At 44.9% G+C, this 17,638-nt stretch overlaps 1 protein-coding gene across 8 annotated transcripts in view; it reads left to right on the top strand.

Annotated features, from left to right (window-relative positions):
- Positions 1 to 17,638, top strand: part of SKP2 (S-phase kinase associated protein 2) — a 31,107-nt gene that overhangs the window by 4,550 nt on the left and 8,919 nt on the right. For 3 of the 8 annotated variants that reach the window (XM_070586993.1, XM_070586991.1, XM_070586994.1), the window contains exons 3-7: positions 9,167 to 9,278; positions 11,830 to 11,973; positions 13,320 to 13,454; positions 14,962 to 15,060; positions 16,505 to 16,635. In XM_070586993.1, coding sequence (XP_070443094.1) covers positions 9,167 to 9,278; positions 11,830 to 11,973; positions 13,320 to 13,454; positions 14,962 to 15,060; positions 16,505 to 16,635 — 621 coding nt within the window. Of the gene's footprint in view, positions 1 to 8,025; positions 8,292 to 9,166; positions 9,279 to 11,829; positions 11,974 to 13,319; positions 13,455 to 14,961; positions 15,061 to 16,504; positions 16,636 to 17,638 lie in introns of all 8 variants that reach the window. The other 5 variants (XM_070586995.1, XM_070586992.1, XM_070586996.1 and 2 more) reach the window with 2 other exon arrangements.

Raw genomic sequence — 17,638 nt, 5'->3', positions numbered from 1 at the left:
TGACAAGATAAGCAGATTTTGATTAATTTGTCTGGTGCATCCAGCTTTTAACACGGAGTACGATTGCTGTGCATCCTTCCACATTCACACACACAGATGTAAATAAAAAAGACATTTTTTAAGCAAGGCACTGTGGAAACAAGACGGCAGATTAAGGGATGGTTGCTGTCTTTTAGGAAATTGCACGGGAAGTTGAGAAAAGACGATACACAAAAGAAGTTCACAGCAAAAAATGGCCGCTAATACGCCAGCAGCGGTGTATTCAGGCAGTGAGTGCTGTAGGAGGCCAGGGGAGGGAGCCCTTTGTGCCAAAGGGACCTGAAACTTCCCAGATGTGAAAGGCTTCCGAGATGATTCTCACTGGACATGGACAAGCTTCCTCCTTCCGCTTAGCAACAGTGGAGGCTCTGAGAAAAGAGAGGATCTGGAAAGGGTCCAATCAATGAGTCTGGATTGTTAAAATTGACTTCAAAAAATACGTATCTGAGGGGCCGGCGCGGTGGCGCAGCAGTTAAGTTCGCACGTTCCACTTCTCGGCGGCCCGGGTTCGCTGGTTCGGATCTCGGGTGCGGACATGGCACTGCTTGGCAGCCATGCTGTGGTAGACGTCCCACGTATAAACTAGAGGAAGATGGGCACGGATGTTAGCTCAGAGCCAGGCTTCCTCAGCAAAAAGAGGAGGACTGGCAGTAGTTAGCTGAGGGCTAATCTTCCTCCAAAAAAAAGAAAAACAAACAAAAAAATACGTATCTGAAGTAAAAGAAAAAAAATAGTGAGTTTTCTGTGATCATCTAAGAGAGAGGTGAGGAGGGAAACTAATAGTATCCTTTGTATGTGCATGGAATTACACACAATGCACACCGGCTAGGCGGTGTGGAAGAGGGGGTAGAGTCAGTGATGCAGCATGAGGTACAGCTGGTGGAGAGGATTTCCAGTGGGCCTCCAGGAGCCTGGGGCCTCCAGTGTAGCTGGATCATCATTCCAGGGAGTTTTGTCTGCAGTTGTCAGGACAGGTGGCTGACAGCTCTGCCAGAATTAAGGTAGAACAGGCCACACATGCTTTATGTAGCTATCTGCTGACAGTGGCCCTGGGCTGTGAGGTTTTCATGCTTCCTCACTCAGCAGTCTCTCTCTGCAGGCCCCAAGCCAGGCTCCCGTCTGGTGACTAAATCCTCCTCTCTGTTTATTATGGAAGATAAAAACTATGTGGCTGGGGCTGGCCTGGTGGCGTAGTGGTTAAGTTCACGTGCTCCACTTTGGCGGCCCTGGGTTCGTGGGTTCGGATCCCAGACACAGACCTACACACCACTCATCAAGCCGTGCCATGGCAGCATCCTACATACAAAATAGCGGAAGATTGCCTCAGATGTTAGCTCAGTGACAATCTTCCTCAAGCAAAAAGAGGAAGATTGGCAACAGATGTTAGCTCAGGGCCAATCTTCGTCACCAAAAAAAAAAAGAAAAGAAAAGAAATCAACACACTTTAAAAGAAAAAACTGTGTGGCCAACCAGTATGAGGACAGGTCTGATTGGCTCTTGGGGTGAGTGTGTGGAAGGAAATGGCCCAGTAGTGAGATCAGTAGTGGGCAGGAAGAGGACAGCTGTGTTTTATTCATGGTCATTAAATGCCTATCTCAATCCCCTGTCAACCCCCCATAAACAGAGGATGGCCTTGAAAACACTGTTGAACTAATTTGTTGATCCACTCTTCCATGGCTGTTAAACTGCTTGAAATTCCAGACCCTACAATGGTTTTCAGACTGGAGACTCCGGAGTTTAGAGTATGCTGATATCCCCAAGGGAACTTGTTCAAAGTGCAAAATTCCACAGATTCCAGTCCCAGAAGTCTGCCTTGAGCCTGGGAATCTGCTTTTTAATACCTCTAGGCAAACATTTTTCTCCAGTATTTTTTTTTTAACCTATACGAAATATATTTTACATTGCAATCCTGGGTGTGTATCTGAAACAGAAATTTCACAAAACTCTATCTTTCCTTACTAAGATATTTTCTATTCTGTTCCATTCCATTCTTTCAAAACAATGTTTGTCAAACGAAATTGATTTCTTTTTTTTTTTTTTTTGGAGGAACATTAGCCCTGAGCTAACATCTGCCGCCAATCCTCCTCTTTTTGCTGAGGAAGATTGGCCCTGAGCTAACATCTGTGCTCATCTTTCTCTCTTTTATATCTGAGATGCCTGCCACAGAATGGCTTGATAAGCAGTGCTAGATCGTGCCTGGGGTCTGAACCTGTGAACCCAGGGCCACCAAAGCAGAGCGCACGAACTTAACTGCTGTGCCCCTGGGCCAACCCCAAAATTGATTTCTTGACACAGCAATGAATCTCAGCCTGCAGCTGCCAAAGCTCAGCTCTGTAAGAGCCTTCATGGGACCCTCCCAGGCATCTTTCTTTGCCCTGTAGCTTCCTTTCATTCATTCATTCATTCATTCAGCAGATATTTAGTGAGCACCATTCTCGAGGTTAGGAATGCAGCAGTAAACATGGCAGGCAAAAGTGTCTGCTCTCACAGAGCTTAGATGCTGTACCTTATTCTCCAAATCCCAATTTCCAGGGTTGGTTCATTACTCTTCACACACCCCAGGATTGAGCCAGTCCCTCATAGAAATATAGGGTTGTGGGGCTGAGGGGATCATCAGGACCCCTGTTTTTGTTTTGCTGTGTTTTGTTTTTTTCAGTTTTGCCCACCCAGCCAAAAAAACCCCAAATACCAAAAGCTAGCATGATCCAGTGATTTCTCTTTATGATTTGTAGGAAGCAGGGGCAAACTCATCCTAGATAGCAGAATCTGTTTGTAGTCTACCAGAAAGGAAGCATGGGTTGTTACTACTTAAGACAAGCCAGCAAAAGCAAACAGGAGGTGGGGCCCTGCCCTTAAACACACAAAAAACAGTCGGTGTGAGCACCAGTGCCTGCTTCTCCTTCAAGGGTAATTGGTTCATCTGTGCTCAGAGAGAGGCGCAATGTTGAGTCAAAATTTTGCTTATGATTAAGATTACTTTGGAGTTTGAATCTGAATCTGAGTGTAGGTGATGTTCTAAGAAACAAATATGTCAAGTAAGATAAGTTCTCTATACTGCAGAGATCTAATGCATAGAAAACTTCAACAAGCCACTCTCCAGAGGAGTTTAAGAGGCCTGGGCAGTGCTGAAGTTACAGAAGTGGACAGCTGGGTTTGTAACTAAGGAATAAGTGGAAATGGTGCTGGCTGAGGGTGATGACTAGCAGGTTTGTGAATCTGGCAAGTTTTCACCTTTCATGGCTCCACAGTATGTTTAACTGCTATCCGTGTAATAAAGGACTAGAGGGGAGGACTTAATAATTATCTTCCCTTACTGTGTGAGGCTGGTATGCAGCCTTGGGGGGTTTAGAAGAGGCGAGTGGAGGAAAGACCTGCTCTGGACTTTCCATCCGCTCTGGGCAAGCAGACCAGGCAGCGGTGTAGTCAAGAATCCAGGAAACAGATGGTTGATGTTTTGAGAATTAAATATGGCAAGTAAAATTAGATTGAGCGTATCATAAGCCTGGATGCCAGCCACTAGCGCAGCTATATGAAGACAGACTTCTGCCCCACCTGCTGGGACAGCAGCCAATTTCCTGCTGTGACACCCCCACCCGTACCCCAGGGGCTCTCGAATCGGTGTCGTCCTGTGGTCGGCTGCGTGGAGCCCTGGGTACTTGGCTGCTAGCTGAGGCTGTGCATTTTCTTGGCAATTGCTCCTTCCATCTGGTGGCCAACCCATCGATAGCTCTCAGCATCTTTGTGTTACCCCCCCTCCCCTCCACCTCTCCCTCCCTAGCGTAGATTGATTTCTTTTTCCATCACAAGTCAGGTTAATTCTCACCTTTTTTAAACTTGTAGACCATCAAGTACTCAGAACCGTAGAATCTTAGAGCATCCTAGGGTAGAAAGAGGGCACAGTTTGGTATCAGACCTGGGTTTGAATTCCCACTCCACCACTTACTAGTTGTGTGACCTCGTCCCTTTTGTCCTAGTTGCATCTTCTGCCCCCACCTCAAAGACTATTCGTGGACTGACAGAGGACATTGTGCCCTGGGTTTTTGTCTTCAGCTTCATTCCCCGTACGCCAACAGTGCCATCCCATCCCCTTACTGTACCCCCACCTGCAGTACCGTCTGCCACCTGGCCAGCTTTCAGACATCCACCTCTTATGGCTTTGCACCTTCACCTGGGGGCATGGGGTTTAGAAACAGAACAGACTCACATTTCCCTCTCGGCTCTGCCACCTAATGGTTGATCTCACCTTTAACCCCACAGAGACAAGTTTCCTCACCTATAAAATGGAATAATGCTACTTATGGTTGCTGCAAAGATTAGAGTCAGTGTGCTTTAATAAATGCCTCACACTTTTTAGGGCTTTCAGTAAGTGGCGGTTTTAAATGTTGTGTTATGTATTTGTTTATTATTTCATTGCCCAGTGAGGCCGTCGGGCAGGGACTGTGGCTTACACCCACCTCCCAGCCCTCGTGTGTTAATTAGGTACCCAGGAATGTTTGTAGAAGTGGAGCCATAGGTCAACCTTGTCATTTTACAAACGAGGAATCTGGTCCTAAGAAGCCAGTAGTGTTACCTTTGTATAAAATAAAGCCAGCATCCTTCCCTTGGGTGTCGATCACTCCTTTGTGAGTTACCAATTGAGCACTTTCTAATATTCATTGCCAGGCTCTCTCCTAGGCACTGATTATGTAGTAGTTAACAGGTTAACAACCAGTCACACAAATACAGATTTAGCACATAGCTTGCATGAAGGGAGAGTAAAAGGTGTAATGCATTTACCAAATTTATTGAATGCCTATTATGTGCCAGGTATTGTGCTAGGCGCTGGATGTGCAAACTAGACAGGGGGGCTATGGTGGTGACCTGGGAGTGCTCCCGTGAGGAAGTGACATTTAAGCTGAGATCTGAAGGATAAGTAGGAGTTGGGCAGGTGAAGATAGAAGTTAGAATGCAAAGCCCTCCTAATTCTAGATTCATCTTACTTATGTGGCTTCGTTGTCCTCTGCAAACCTCTGCATTCATTGCTTTGCCAGATTTTCCTCCTAGCATTTTAATTACCTATCTTATATTGTTCTTCTAGTTGTTCCTGATATCTCTCTTCCCAATAAAATAGGAAACACCAAGTTCATGAGTTTATTTCATTTATTTCTCCTGCCCCGCACTTCACAATGAGCCTCCCTAATTTTCTGCTCCCACCACCTTTAATGGATGCTTCGGTGCCCCATCCACAGTGCCTTGAAGCTCACCCTTCCCCCATATGCCGGAGGCTTTCTCCCGCACACAGATGACTCTCTGTCTTGAGATCAGCTTTCTCTGGGCAGGCATGCTGGGGAGTTAACATTCCTGCCCCCCTTCCCAGAAGTCCCCAACCTGTGACTGCCAGCAGTCGGTGGATTAATACCCCAGCCCTTGTTCCGCTGGCTGGGGCAGCTCTGGGACAGGGACTCTCTGGTCTCGTGGAGTTCCCAGCAGATTTGAACCCCCGTTGCCCATAGTCATAACCTGCTTATTAATGTACCTGAATTGGTTTCCTTCCCTTCTTTGTGTCTCGTCACTCTTTCCAATGCTTCCTGGGGTCACTTCCCAAATAAACTACTTGAATTCAGATCCTTAGGATCTGCTTCTCGGGATCCGAAACTTAGAGGGCATTTGGGAGATCTTGGTAAATCACACCATGCTGCCTTGTCCAAACCCCACTCAGACCTTGGATGCTTTCACGTAGGTGAAAGTTCCAAGCAGCATTGAAGAGAAAAGCTCACAAAAGGAAAATGTGCAGATTTAATGGGGAAAGGAGAAGAATAGAGGCGAGAAAGAAAAAGGAAAATTTGACTCACTTAATCTTTTCTCATACATTATTTAATCTTCACAGTAAACGACTTTGCAAGGTAAATCTGTATTCCCATTACTACAGATGAAGAAACCAAGCCTCAGAAGGATGAAGTAACTTGCCCACTGTTCACAGGCTTGAGGGCGGCATAGCCGAACTCCAGTGAGAGCCTGCTTCTTCCTCAGTCCAGTGCTTCTCACACCTGTTGGGGAGGCCAGGCACCTGGTATCAGGATGGTCCTTGCAGATCATAGTAAAATCTCAGTGTATTAGACTTGAAATAACTCAGTGTAATTTTTTGCCAAATCAAATGCTAGAATCTGATCTACATATGCAGGAGGGAGCAGAGATCAGAGAGTTAAGAATTAATGGAAGAAAAACTTAAGAGCCTCTCCATCAACTTTTTTCCAATTTGAGGAGCAGAGCAGGAGCCCGGTTTGAGAACCTCCATCCTCTGTCCATGCTGACCTTGGAGGAGCTTCGTGGCCCAGGCGGAGGGTTGTTGCCAGACTGAGGAGCCTTGGGGTAATCTCCAGCTGCCTCCCCAGGTCGGGGTCCAGGGTCACTGTGGATGATGCACCTTCATCCCTCTAACTATAGGTTTCAGAGCCTCAGTCCTTTAATTTTGTCCTCTAGAGAGAGAGGGGCAGGCATGAATTGAGCAATTGCATATCTCCACCTCCAGGAAGTCTGCCCTGATCACTGCTCCAGCCCCATATGCTACACAGGACAGCACCCTGAACCCTATTGCAGCCTGTCATGACACTTTGAGTTTCCTGTTTGTCTGTGTCTCTCCAACTCTAAGCAGGATGTACCTCATTCATCTTTGTATCCATAGAACCTAGAACAGACCTCAGCATATAGTGTATGTTAAATATATGGATGGGTGAATGTATCAGACATTGTGCTAGTTCTTGGAAATACAAAGATTTTTTAAAAACTGGAGTTCTTGTTCTCAAGAACTCTTAACCTAGTGAGAGCCTAGACAGATTAGTAAGTAAACAAAAAGTTGTGGTTAAAAAGAAAAAAAAGTGCCGTGTTCTTGGTGGTGTCCTGGGAGGCCTTCCATAGGAGTTGGGGCTTTAATAGCAACTTGATGTTAAATTAATAGCAGTTGGGGAGAGCACAGCATGCACAGAGGCACTGAGATGTGGGGAACAACTCATTCTAAGAATTACAAGTAGCTCCAGATGGTTGGAACCTATTTTTAGATAATGAACCTAGAAAAATATGAGTTGGTCCCTGACATGAAAGGTTTGAACTTCATGCTATGTAGAATAGACTTGAGGCTAAATGTTTGGGGGGACACCATTGAAGGGTTCTAATTGAGGGAAGGGCATAATTGTTTTAGAAAGATTGCCCAGGAATACTCCCCAGAGGCCCCAACTGAGATGTTTATCGCTCTCCTCAATGCTGTTCTCCCTCATGGTCCCCAAAGAGCCTGGTGCAGTGTCCTGGCACCTTTTAAATGGGGGCAGGAGTTGTATTAGGGTTCTCCAGAGACAGAACAAATAGGAGATATCTGGAGATTTGTTATAAGGAATTGGCTCACACAGTTATGGAGGCTGAAAAGTTCCAAGGTCTGCAGTTCTAAGGCCTGGGGTCCAGGAGAGGCGATGGTGGGTTCCAGTCTGAGTCTGAAGGCAGGAGGAGACCCGCATCCCGGCTCAGCGACAGAGCAAGTCACTTCTCCCTTAATTAGCCTTTTGTTCAAATCGGACCTCTGACTGGATGAGGCCCACCCACATTGGGGAAGGCCCTGTGCTTTTCTCAATCTGCTGATTCAGATGTTAATCTCATCCACAAACCCCCTCACAGATACACCCAGAAAGGTGTTTAAGCAAATATCTGGGCACCCCTTGATCCTTCACGTTGACACATGAATTAACCATCGCGGGAGGGAAAGGATGGCCCTAGGATCCACGTAGGAGATCTGGAGGTAGAGACTGGGAAGGCAGACTATTGAACTCATCCACCCACTCTCCGCATTTCTTCAGTGCATACTTTGTTTGCTTTTTGGCCGTTGTTATATTCTCCTGATCTTGTGTGTTATTCTCTACGTTCATATGTAAGAGTTTAATGCTTGTTGAATAGCTATTTAGAGATTGCTTTTATAAGACTAACAAAAGTGGTCTTCCTGCATCTACCTTTTTCTCCTTCCAGTTTATTCAGATCACAGCAACCAGAGTGATCCTTTTAAAACTTACATGAGATGCTGTCATTCCTGTGCTCAGACCCTCTAGTGGCTCCTCAGCACGTTCAGAGGCAAAGCTGAAGGCCTCATCATGGGGTGGAAAGCCCCACCTGACCCGGCCTCTCTGACCTCATCTTCTACCTCACACCGCCTTGCTCATTCTGTTCTTTTACGCCGGCCTCTTTGCTGTTCCTCAAAGCAGACATGCTGTTCCCAGCACCTGAACACACCCCAGGTACTCACAGGGCTCACCTTGTTCAAGCCTTTGCTCCGTGATCGCCGTCTCGGTCAGGCCTCCCCTGACCGCTATGTTCAGCCTTTGAACACCTGCCCCACGCCCCCATCATCCCCTTTCCCCTGCTTAATTTTGCTGCATAGCACTAATCAATTTCAACGTATCATGTACTTTTTTTTTTAACATGTGATTGTCTGTTCCCACCCTCTAGAATGTAAGCTCTCTAAGGTAAAGTATTTTGTCTGTCTCATTGACTCCTCTTTCCCCAACACTTAAGACGATACCGGGCACCATAGCAGGTGCTCAGTAAGTATATGTGTTGAATTTCTTTGTTGAATTAATAGACAAGAGCACCTTTTGATAGTGCTCTTTTAGGTAAATTGACTTGTCTGTGCTTTCTGTAAGTGTGGAAGAAGAGGGAGGAAGGTTTATTTGCCTTTTAAATAAGGTCACGACCTGAGAAATCCACCACTGAATCCACTTAAGAGAGAAATGAGGCATTCCTTAGTGACCCAAAGCATCATGGTATCTTAGATGATGTTGTGTGATTCTGGAGACGGGTGGGGACTTGCTCTGTACCACCATTAATACAGTCCTTGCCTCAGATGGGCTGGCGGGCACCGAAGGGAAGAACGTTATGAAAAATAGTCTTGGTTTTTTCTTTTCTCCTTTGCTGAGAAAGTGGTGCTTACTTCAGGGTACGTAGAAGGAGTGAACAGAAAAAAAACAGTTGTGACAATGAGTAATTTGATTAGCATTAAATTCCCGTTTTACGCTGCATGTCGTGTATCTTTTACGTGCATGAAAAGACTCATTAGACTTGATGGCTAAGAGAAGGGTGATGGAAAAACACATTTTTTTTGTTTTTCTTGAAGGTGTTTCCTGGGACTCCCTTCCAGATGAGCTGCTCTTAGGAATCTTTTCCTGCCTCTGCCTCCCAGAACTCCTAAAAGTCTCCAGTGTTTGTAAGAGGTGGTATCACCTAGCGTAAGTATTCTTCACCCCTTTTGATACATATGGGAGAGGAAGAGAAAAGGAGGGTTATTAACTTATTCATTTGGATCTGGTGAAACTAAAAACCAAGAAAAACAAAGCAAACTAAGTATCTTCATATTTTTATTAATCGGTGTCTTCATTTCACAGTGGAAGGGGAGAGTCTCCTGGAGATGTAAATTTACCCCATCTCTGAAACCCCTTTTCCCTGTGTTCGGTTTAGCCCACGTTGGTTGGATGCTGCGTCGGGGCCAGGCAGTGTACAGAGTGAAGGGAGTTCTAGGGGTGCATGAAGGCGCAGCCATTCCTCACACCGGTGGGCTGGGTAGTGAGTGCAGTGGGGAGAGAGAACGCAGGGCTCTGGCATTAGAGCTGAGTGGAAACCCAGCCTCTGCCACTCAGGCTCTGTGTGACCTGAGTGAGGCCCTTGACACTTCTGAGCCTCTCCCGCTGTCTAAGGTGGGGATCGTGCTACCTTCAGGACAAGGCAGTTTGGAGGATGAGGATAAAACATAAAGATGCCCATGCAGTGCCTGGCTTGTGGAAGTGTTCAGCACATGGCAGCCAAGAGTTGTGGGTGTTTTTGTTAGTTTGGAGGCAACACTTTTCAGGTGTGGACAGTGAGCTGCACATGGAAAGACTTGGTGAGCTGAGAAGGCAGTAACAGGCCGGAACCAAGGGAGGAAAAAGGCTTTGTTTCAGTTTGAACTTTTTTCCACCACCGCCTCCCCCTCCCCTAGTCCCCATCCAGTCCCTGGCCATCCTTTGCTTTGTGCTTAAAGGCTTTTTCTCTCTTCTCCTCCACACATCTGGGGCTCTCGCTGTGAGAGAGCAGGAGCCCCTTCCCCTCCATTGGGGTGGAGTTGGGGGGAGGGGGCTGGAAATACGATGCCCTTGGTGTTTACAGGAGCAGGCTCTTTGCTTAGAAAAGCCACAAGGAGGTCTGCTACCTGGAATACTGAGCCGGGCTGGTTGAGTTTCACTTATCCCCAACCAAGTGACCCCATTTTGATTTTTTTTTTCACCAGCTGTCCTTTCCATGCAGAGTCTGTTAATCTTCATCTCAGTTCTCATAAAAGTGATAACTGGCATTTAAGCGCTCCTTATGTGCCAGGCACTGCGGTCCTGCCTTCTTAATAATAGAGGTCAAATCACAGAATGACAATTTCTTTATGCAGAATTAGTTCAAAGCCCTAGCCAGTGGCCTGCTTACTTTAAGCAGTATTAAAAAATAAAATTCTAGGAGGCATTTAAAATATTCCTTCAGGGGCTGGCCCCGTGGCTGAGTGGTTAAGTTCACCCACTCTGCTGCGGCGGCCCAGGATTTCGCTGGTTCGGATCCTGGGCGCGGACATGGCACCGCTCATCAGGCCACACTGAGGCAGCGTCCCACGTGCCACAACTAGAAGGACCCACAACTAAAAGAAATATATAACTGTACTGTGGGGATTTGGAAAGAAAAAAGCAGAGAAAACAAAAGATTGGCAACGGTTGTTAGCTCAGGTGTCAATCTTTTTTTTTTTTTTTTAAGATTTTTATTTTTTTCCTTTTTCTCCCCAAAGCCCTCCAGTACATAGTTTTATATTCTTCGTTGTGGGTCCTTCTAGTTGTGGCATGTGGGATGCTGCCTCAGCATGGCTTGATGAGCAGTGCCATATCCGCACCCAGGATTCGAACCAACAAAACACTGGGCTGCCTGCAGCGGAGCACGCGAACTTAATCACTTGGCCACGGGGCCAGCCCCTCAGGTGCCAATCTTTTAAAAAAAATTAAATAATTAAATGACATATCCCTTCATGTGCTTGATCTCATGGTTTCTTTTCTGCTCAGTTGAACTAAGCTATGGATGTTAAAGCTCCTTTATTGTACTGTTCAGTACATTTTGGTACCTTCTTTTTGCTTTAGAAACACTATCCAAAATCTAAGTAATATTTTTCCCTTTTCCTTTCACATATATATATGCATAGTTCTGTGCATGTATATATATATTTTTCAAGCTTAAAGAATATTGTAAAACAGCTGAACTCTGACTTCTTTTTCCTAGTGGATGTCTGATAGCCCTATCTTACAATAAAGTAAAGCTAATTTTCTTTCTTTTAGTTATATTTACATGTTATTTAGGGTAATTGTGCTAACCTGTTCATGCTTAACAAAAATGCCAACTGGGTTTATTTAGGCCATTTGAAACATACTCACCTAGTCAATAATCACTTAAGTAATTTCAACCATCATTTTTAAAGTCGTCAAATTAAATTGAATGCTGGAATTTTATATCTGGTTCTAGATCATTGCAAATAATAGCGTTGAACTATCTAATTTGAAAATAAAAATAAAGAGGAAGATGGAAGCTTATCCATGATATGACCAAGAAATATTCAATAGTGCCTTAAAAATATCATAGCTAATTGTATAGTTAACTTAAAGATTCCTTCGGGATTTGCTTCAAGGCGGGTTAGTGGCCATGTCCTCCTTGTTACTAGCGGTGTCGAGGATCTCCAGTATCCAGTGCCCGCGACCGATCAAATCGAGCCCTCTTCTTTTCCAGGTTCGATGAGTCTCTGTGGCAGACCTTAGACCTCACAGGTAGAAACCTGCATCCAGATGCGATTGGCCGGTTGCTGTCCCGAGGGGTGGTTGCCTTCCGCTGCCCACGATCCTTTATAGACCAACCATTAGTTGAACATTTCAGGTAAAAAGGAAAAAAATCCCCAGAGAAGACTGTTTCTAAATCTTGAGGTGGAAAACAGATCAAAACTTTTTTTCTCTGCCCAGCCTTACGGCCCGTGACAGGTCATCTGTGCAGTGTGGGATGTTAATTGCATATTTTGCTGTGTGGCCTTTGTGTTGAAACATGGCACAGGTTTCAGTGATGCTATTCCCACTTTAACTCGGGGTTACTGTCGCGGGCTCTTCCCAGGGTGAGGGATGCGCATTTAGCATCCGAAGTGGGGTCCTCAGCAGATGGGCATCCTGACCTCCCATGAGGCAGGAGCTGAGTGGAGCACCCACCAGCACACGCAGGCTACCTAGCTATTTCCCCACTGCCTAAAGAGAAAAGTGTGAGAAGTCTTTTCAGATTTCATAGCTCTGGGTTTCCGATCCTATTGTGGACAAATTGGCAACTTGAAAAAATGCCCTTTGTTTGTTTTGTAGAATATTTTGAAAAAACATTCCTCGGTTACTGATAGTTTTGCAATATGGTTAGTGCGGTCTCAGACTTGAGCAGACTAACTAGATAACTAGATACTGAACAGAAGAATAAGCTAAAGACAGCAGAGCTAGGGATGAAACCTGTGTCCCGACTCAAGTACTTTTTCCCTTTTCTCTGTGGTCATATGGTGGCATTCCTCCCTCACTGGTTGTAATCCTTCTGTGGCTGTTCGTCCTCTGTCTCCTTCCCATTGGGCTTTCCTTTGTTCACTCCAGGGTCCGTTCCTGGCTTCCTTCCTTCTGGATCCACACACTGTCCTTGGACAAGCTCCGTCCTGTACACCCACCTTTATGCCTGGACTCTCAAGTACTCATCTCTAGCTCAGCCTTCTCTTTCAAACTCCTATTTCTAATTACCTAAAAACTTCCACACTTGAATTTCCTCCGTGTACCTCAGTATTAGCATATCTAACAATAAACTCACCACCCTTCACAACTTGCTCTTCCACTGTCTTCCCTGTTTTAGTAAATGCCACAGCCATTTATCCACTCACCCTCGATGGGTGTCATCATAGGCATGATCTCCTTGTCACCCACACCCTGCTCATTCTCGTGCTGCCCAATGATTAATTTGTGAGTGGGCCTATATGGGCAGCAACATCTTGACTTAGCAAAAGTACTTTTGAATTTTAAAAGGAATGAGGATGGGAATTAGCTGGTAGCAATTTGTTTTATGACCGCAACTATAGCTGATACTTGAAATGTGTATTTAGTGTCTTGTTTGTGATTGGCTGCTCCTTTGGAGATGGGAAGGGGTTGGGTGTGATCTGGATGTCCTTGTGTGAGCTGCCTTATGGAGCCCCTTTTCTTCTCTTCTGTGTTCAGCCCTTTTCGTGTACAGCACATGGACCTGTCGAACTCAGTCATCGATGTGTCTACCCTCCATGGCATTCTGTCTCAGTGCTCCAAGTTGCAGAATCTAAGCCTGGAAGGCCTCCAGCTTTCGGATCCCATTGTCAAGTGAGTGGCAGCCAGGAGCATGTCACAAAGGCAGTTGTTTTTATGTGTGTTAATTTTGTTTTCTGCATATCACTGGGGTGCCCCTGTGTCCATATCCAAAGGAACTCAGGAAATATCCAGTGCAGTCTTCCCACTTCTGCAGAACTTTGCAGGACTCATCTAGGCAACCGAAGTTTGCATGTTAACTATATGCCAGGCCTTGTGCTAGGTTCTAGAGATATCAGGATGAATAAAGGCATGGTCTGTGCCTCATTCATGGGAAAGACAGATAATCACAGTGCTCTGTGTTTGTTAAATGCGTGGGTGAATATGTGGCAACACGCAGCAAGCTAATTAAGTTTAGAGAGGGCAGCCTTCTCAGAGGAAGTGACTCTTCAGCTGAGTATTAAATATATTCAGATGGGAGATCTCCACGTGACGGGGCGAAAGAAGCAGCCTAGGTGAAGCTGCCTGTGTGGTTCTAAACTCTTAAGTAATTGGGGATTGCTGGAGCACAGGCTCAGAGAGGGCAGTGAGGAGGGGACAATGGTCAGGGACCAGATCGTGTGGGCCCTGCCATGCTGTAAGGAGTCTGGGCTCCATTGTAGGCTAGAAAGAGGGAGGTGGTGAAGAGTGGTTCTGAGAGTGGAAGGAACGTGTCAGAGTTGACATTTAGAAACTTAACTCACTGGGCACTTCGGAAGGTCAATCAGACATGGAAGAAACTAGATTAGTTAGGAACTAATTGGTAATGAACTGTTGTGTTCATTCAGATGAGAAATGATGAAGCCTGATATAAAAAAAATAGTAAGAATAATAGTAGCTAACATTTCTTGAGCATTTATTGTTTGCCAGGTACTCAGGTCTTTAAGGGACTTCTCGTTTAATTCTCACAGCAACCCCATGAAATATGTTCCTACTGTTCCCTTTTTACAGATGTGGAAACTGAGGCACAGAGAGGCTGAATAACTTGTCCAATAACTTGTCACACAGTTAGTAGGTGGCAGAACCAAGATTTGAACTGGTGTTGTAGTATGATTCCAAAACTCTTGCTTTTAATCACTAAGTTTCACTAACATGAGGCATTTGGCAATGTGCAGGAGAGGGCAAATTTGAGGGACGTTTAATTGAAAGAACCTGGTGACTTTATGAGTAGAAGTTTGCCTACAGCTGTTTCCAATTATGAGTGAAATGGAAATACGTTTATTCCATTGCTTTTTTGTCTTTAAGAAGTACATTGATCGATGTTTCTTGTGTACTTACTCTGTGCTAAGCCCTTTATTTCTTTATTTTATTTAATTTTAACAGCCCTACCAAGAAGGTACTGACGTTGCCATTTCATAGATGAGTGAACTAAGGCAAAGCATCCTACTTGAGGTTATACAGATAGTGAGATGTTAATTTAAACTCACTTCTGACTCGAAAGCCTGTGGGCTTAACTACTTCACTAGCCTGCTTTCCTCAGACAGCTGGTTGATTGAGGAAGAGTGTCTTACTGGTATTGTTCTGACATTTTCCCTTTTTCTAGTAATCTTGCACAGAACTCAAATTTAGTGCGACTAAACCTTTCTGGGTGTTCTGGATTCTCCGAATCTGCCCTGAAGACTTTGTTGAGCAGCTGTTCCAGGTGGGAAAGATTTGAGACTTCACTGTAGAGCTGTTCTTTCAAATGCACAATTATCTTTCACATCTGAGTGTGAGCTGTTGCCCGGTCTCTGAACTCTTGGATTATGTAATATCCTTTGCCCTTTAAACTCTCTGTCCAAACTCAACAGCCCAATTCATTGTTTGCAAAAGACACTGTGTGGTAATCTGTCTTGTTCCTATTAAAATAAGGAACATGTACTCACGTGTTTATCAACAGTATGGTTGAAAGAAATCTGTTTACACCTAACTGTACAGTTTTTTCCCCTATAATATCTGGAGACCTGACTTAATAGTTTTTTATTTAATTTGGTACGTTTGCAAATATATGCCGTGAATTTGAGTGATTCTGTTAAAAACATCTTTTATATTGTGTAATAATATCAGTATATAAATAAAGGCTACAGGATTACAAATATTACAAAATGAGAGGGTGACATGGTTCACAGAATACACAATACTGTGTGTATGTGTGTGTCCTTTTTAATATCCCTTGGTCTCTGCTTTAGCATTGTACTTATGTCTTAATGATCTGTTAAAAGTAGATTACCTTCAAATAAGAATGTTATTAATGAGATAAAATGTAGAACCCTACATTTTCTCAGCAATGCTGGGAATGGGATGGGTAGTTTAATGGTTGGACATTTTCTTTTTTACCCTTTTTTTTCTTTTTTGAGGAAGATTAGCCCTGAGCTAACATCTGCTGCCAGTCCTCCTCTTTTTGCTGAGGAAGACTGGCCCTGAGCTAACATCCATGCCCATCTTCCTCTACTTTATATGTGGGACGCCTACCACAGCATGGCTTGCCAAGTGGTACCATGTCCACACCTGGGATCTGAACCAGCAAACTCCGGGCCGCTGAAGCAGAACGTGTGAACCTAACTGCTGCGCCACCAGGCCAGCACCTGGACGTTTTCTTTGAATCGCTCATTTGCTCAGTTAGCAGAGGCCAGATACAATGAATGACTTTCTGCAGTGTCAGCATCTCTTTATTCCTGGTACCATCCATCAATTTTTTAAAACATCTCAGGTGATTGCTCATACTGTGTGGTTGTTTGCCAACAACCTGGGTGGTTGAGAAAGAAAAGATAGAGGCTAGAATTTCTACCTCCAGTCCTGGAAGGAGGTGTGAGCCTTCTGGAGGAGAGGAGAGTGCTCCCCTCAATTTCCAGAAGAGGGCAGCATTCCCTAAGGCCTAGGCTCAGGCACCTTTCTGAGGCAGACTGGGGCAGGGGAGTGTGTCAGGAGGGGAGAAGGCATTTTCAGGTAGCAAAGGTAGCTGCTTGAGAAGCAGAGGTGCTGTGCATACAATGGTAAGGATTCTGTGGGTTTGTATTGTCTTCATTTGCAGCTGAGGCAGTGCTGCCTGGTGGACTCCTTCCTGTGTGACGCTGTCATGCTTTCCTTATTACCCTCCTTGTGTGCAGGTTGGATGAGCTGAACCTCTCCTGGTGTTATGACTTCACTGAAAAGCACGTACAAGTGGCCGTCGCGCATGTGTCGGAGACCATCACCCAGCTGAATCTTAGCGGCTACCGAAAGAATCTCCAGAGATCAGGTCAGACTCTCTTTGCCCTGGGCCCTTAACAACAACCACAACAATAGTAGGTCTGACTGACTGAGCATCTTCAAAGTGCTGTCCTACATAAGTTGTCTCAGGCAATCCAGTGTGTGTGTTCTTGTTCTCATTTTTCACATGAGGTGGCCGCTGATCAGAAGGGTTAGGTGAAAGCAGACAGCTGGTGAGGTAGGGTCAAGATTTGAATCTAGAATCCAGAAGTGGAAACCCTTATGCTTTAAAACTATTTATTTTTAAGCAGAAGAACGTCTTTTGATCAACTAAATTATTAGATAAACCCCCAACATAGAAGTAGATAAATGCACGGTTTGATTAGTATTAAACCGCGGTTCTCCGCAGGGGGCAGTTTTGCCTGCAAGGGGACATTGGGTGAGGTCTGGAGACATTTTTGATTGTCACGGCTGCAGGGGTGCTACTGGCATCTAGTGGGTAGAAGCCGGGAATGCTGGTGAACAATGCACAGGACAGCAGAATCACACACAAAAAATAATCGGGCCCTAAAGGTCAGTAGTGCCAAGGTTGAAAAACCCTCTTATGAACCCTGTTTGTAAGTTCATATTTATAACTCTTACTTTTTAATTTAGTCTAAGAGAGCAGTGAGGTGGTTTGGATGAACACAGGCATTTGAATTTGGGGGTCATATGTCACGTTACAGTCTTTATAAGCCTCAACTTTCAGTTATGCTTTGTCTAATATTCAGAAAAATCTGGATTCGCAAAGATAAGTGTTTGCAAATGGCAAGAGTTTTTGAACAGCTTCCCCTTGTGATCCTGGGCTAACATTCACCCTTTGGGCTGCACAAAGCCGAGTTAAAGCAGCGGTGTACCTCAGCCCTCTCCTGGTGTCATGATGCTATTAGCTCATCTTAACATATGTGTTTTGTCTATTATAGTCTTGATTCTACTCTAAAAGGTTTGAATCAAACATTTGCAGAGTGTATCTTCTTAAAATTTAAGCAGCATTTGAAGCACCTTCTCCAGGA

This window comes from Equus przewalskii, chromosome 20, assembly GCF_037783145.1.
Source record: "Equus przewalskii isolate Varuska chromosome 20, EquPr2, whole genome shotgun sequence".
Classification (NCBI taxonomy): domain Eukaryota; kingdom Metazoa; phylum Chordata; class Mammalia; order Perissodactyla; family Equidae; genus Equus; species Equus przewalskii.
The sequence above is the reverse complement of the archived record's forward strand: the minus strand, read 5'-3'. Positions and strand labels throughout refer to the sequence as shown.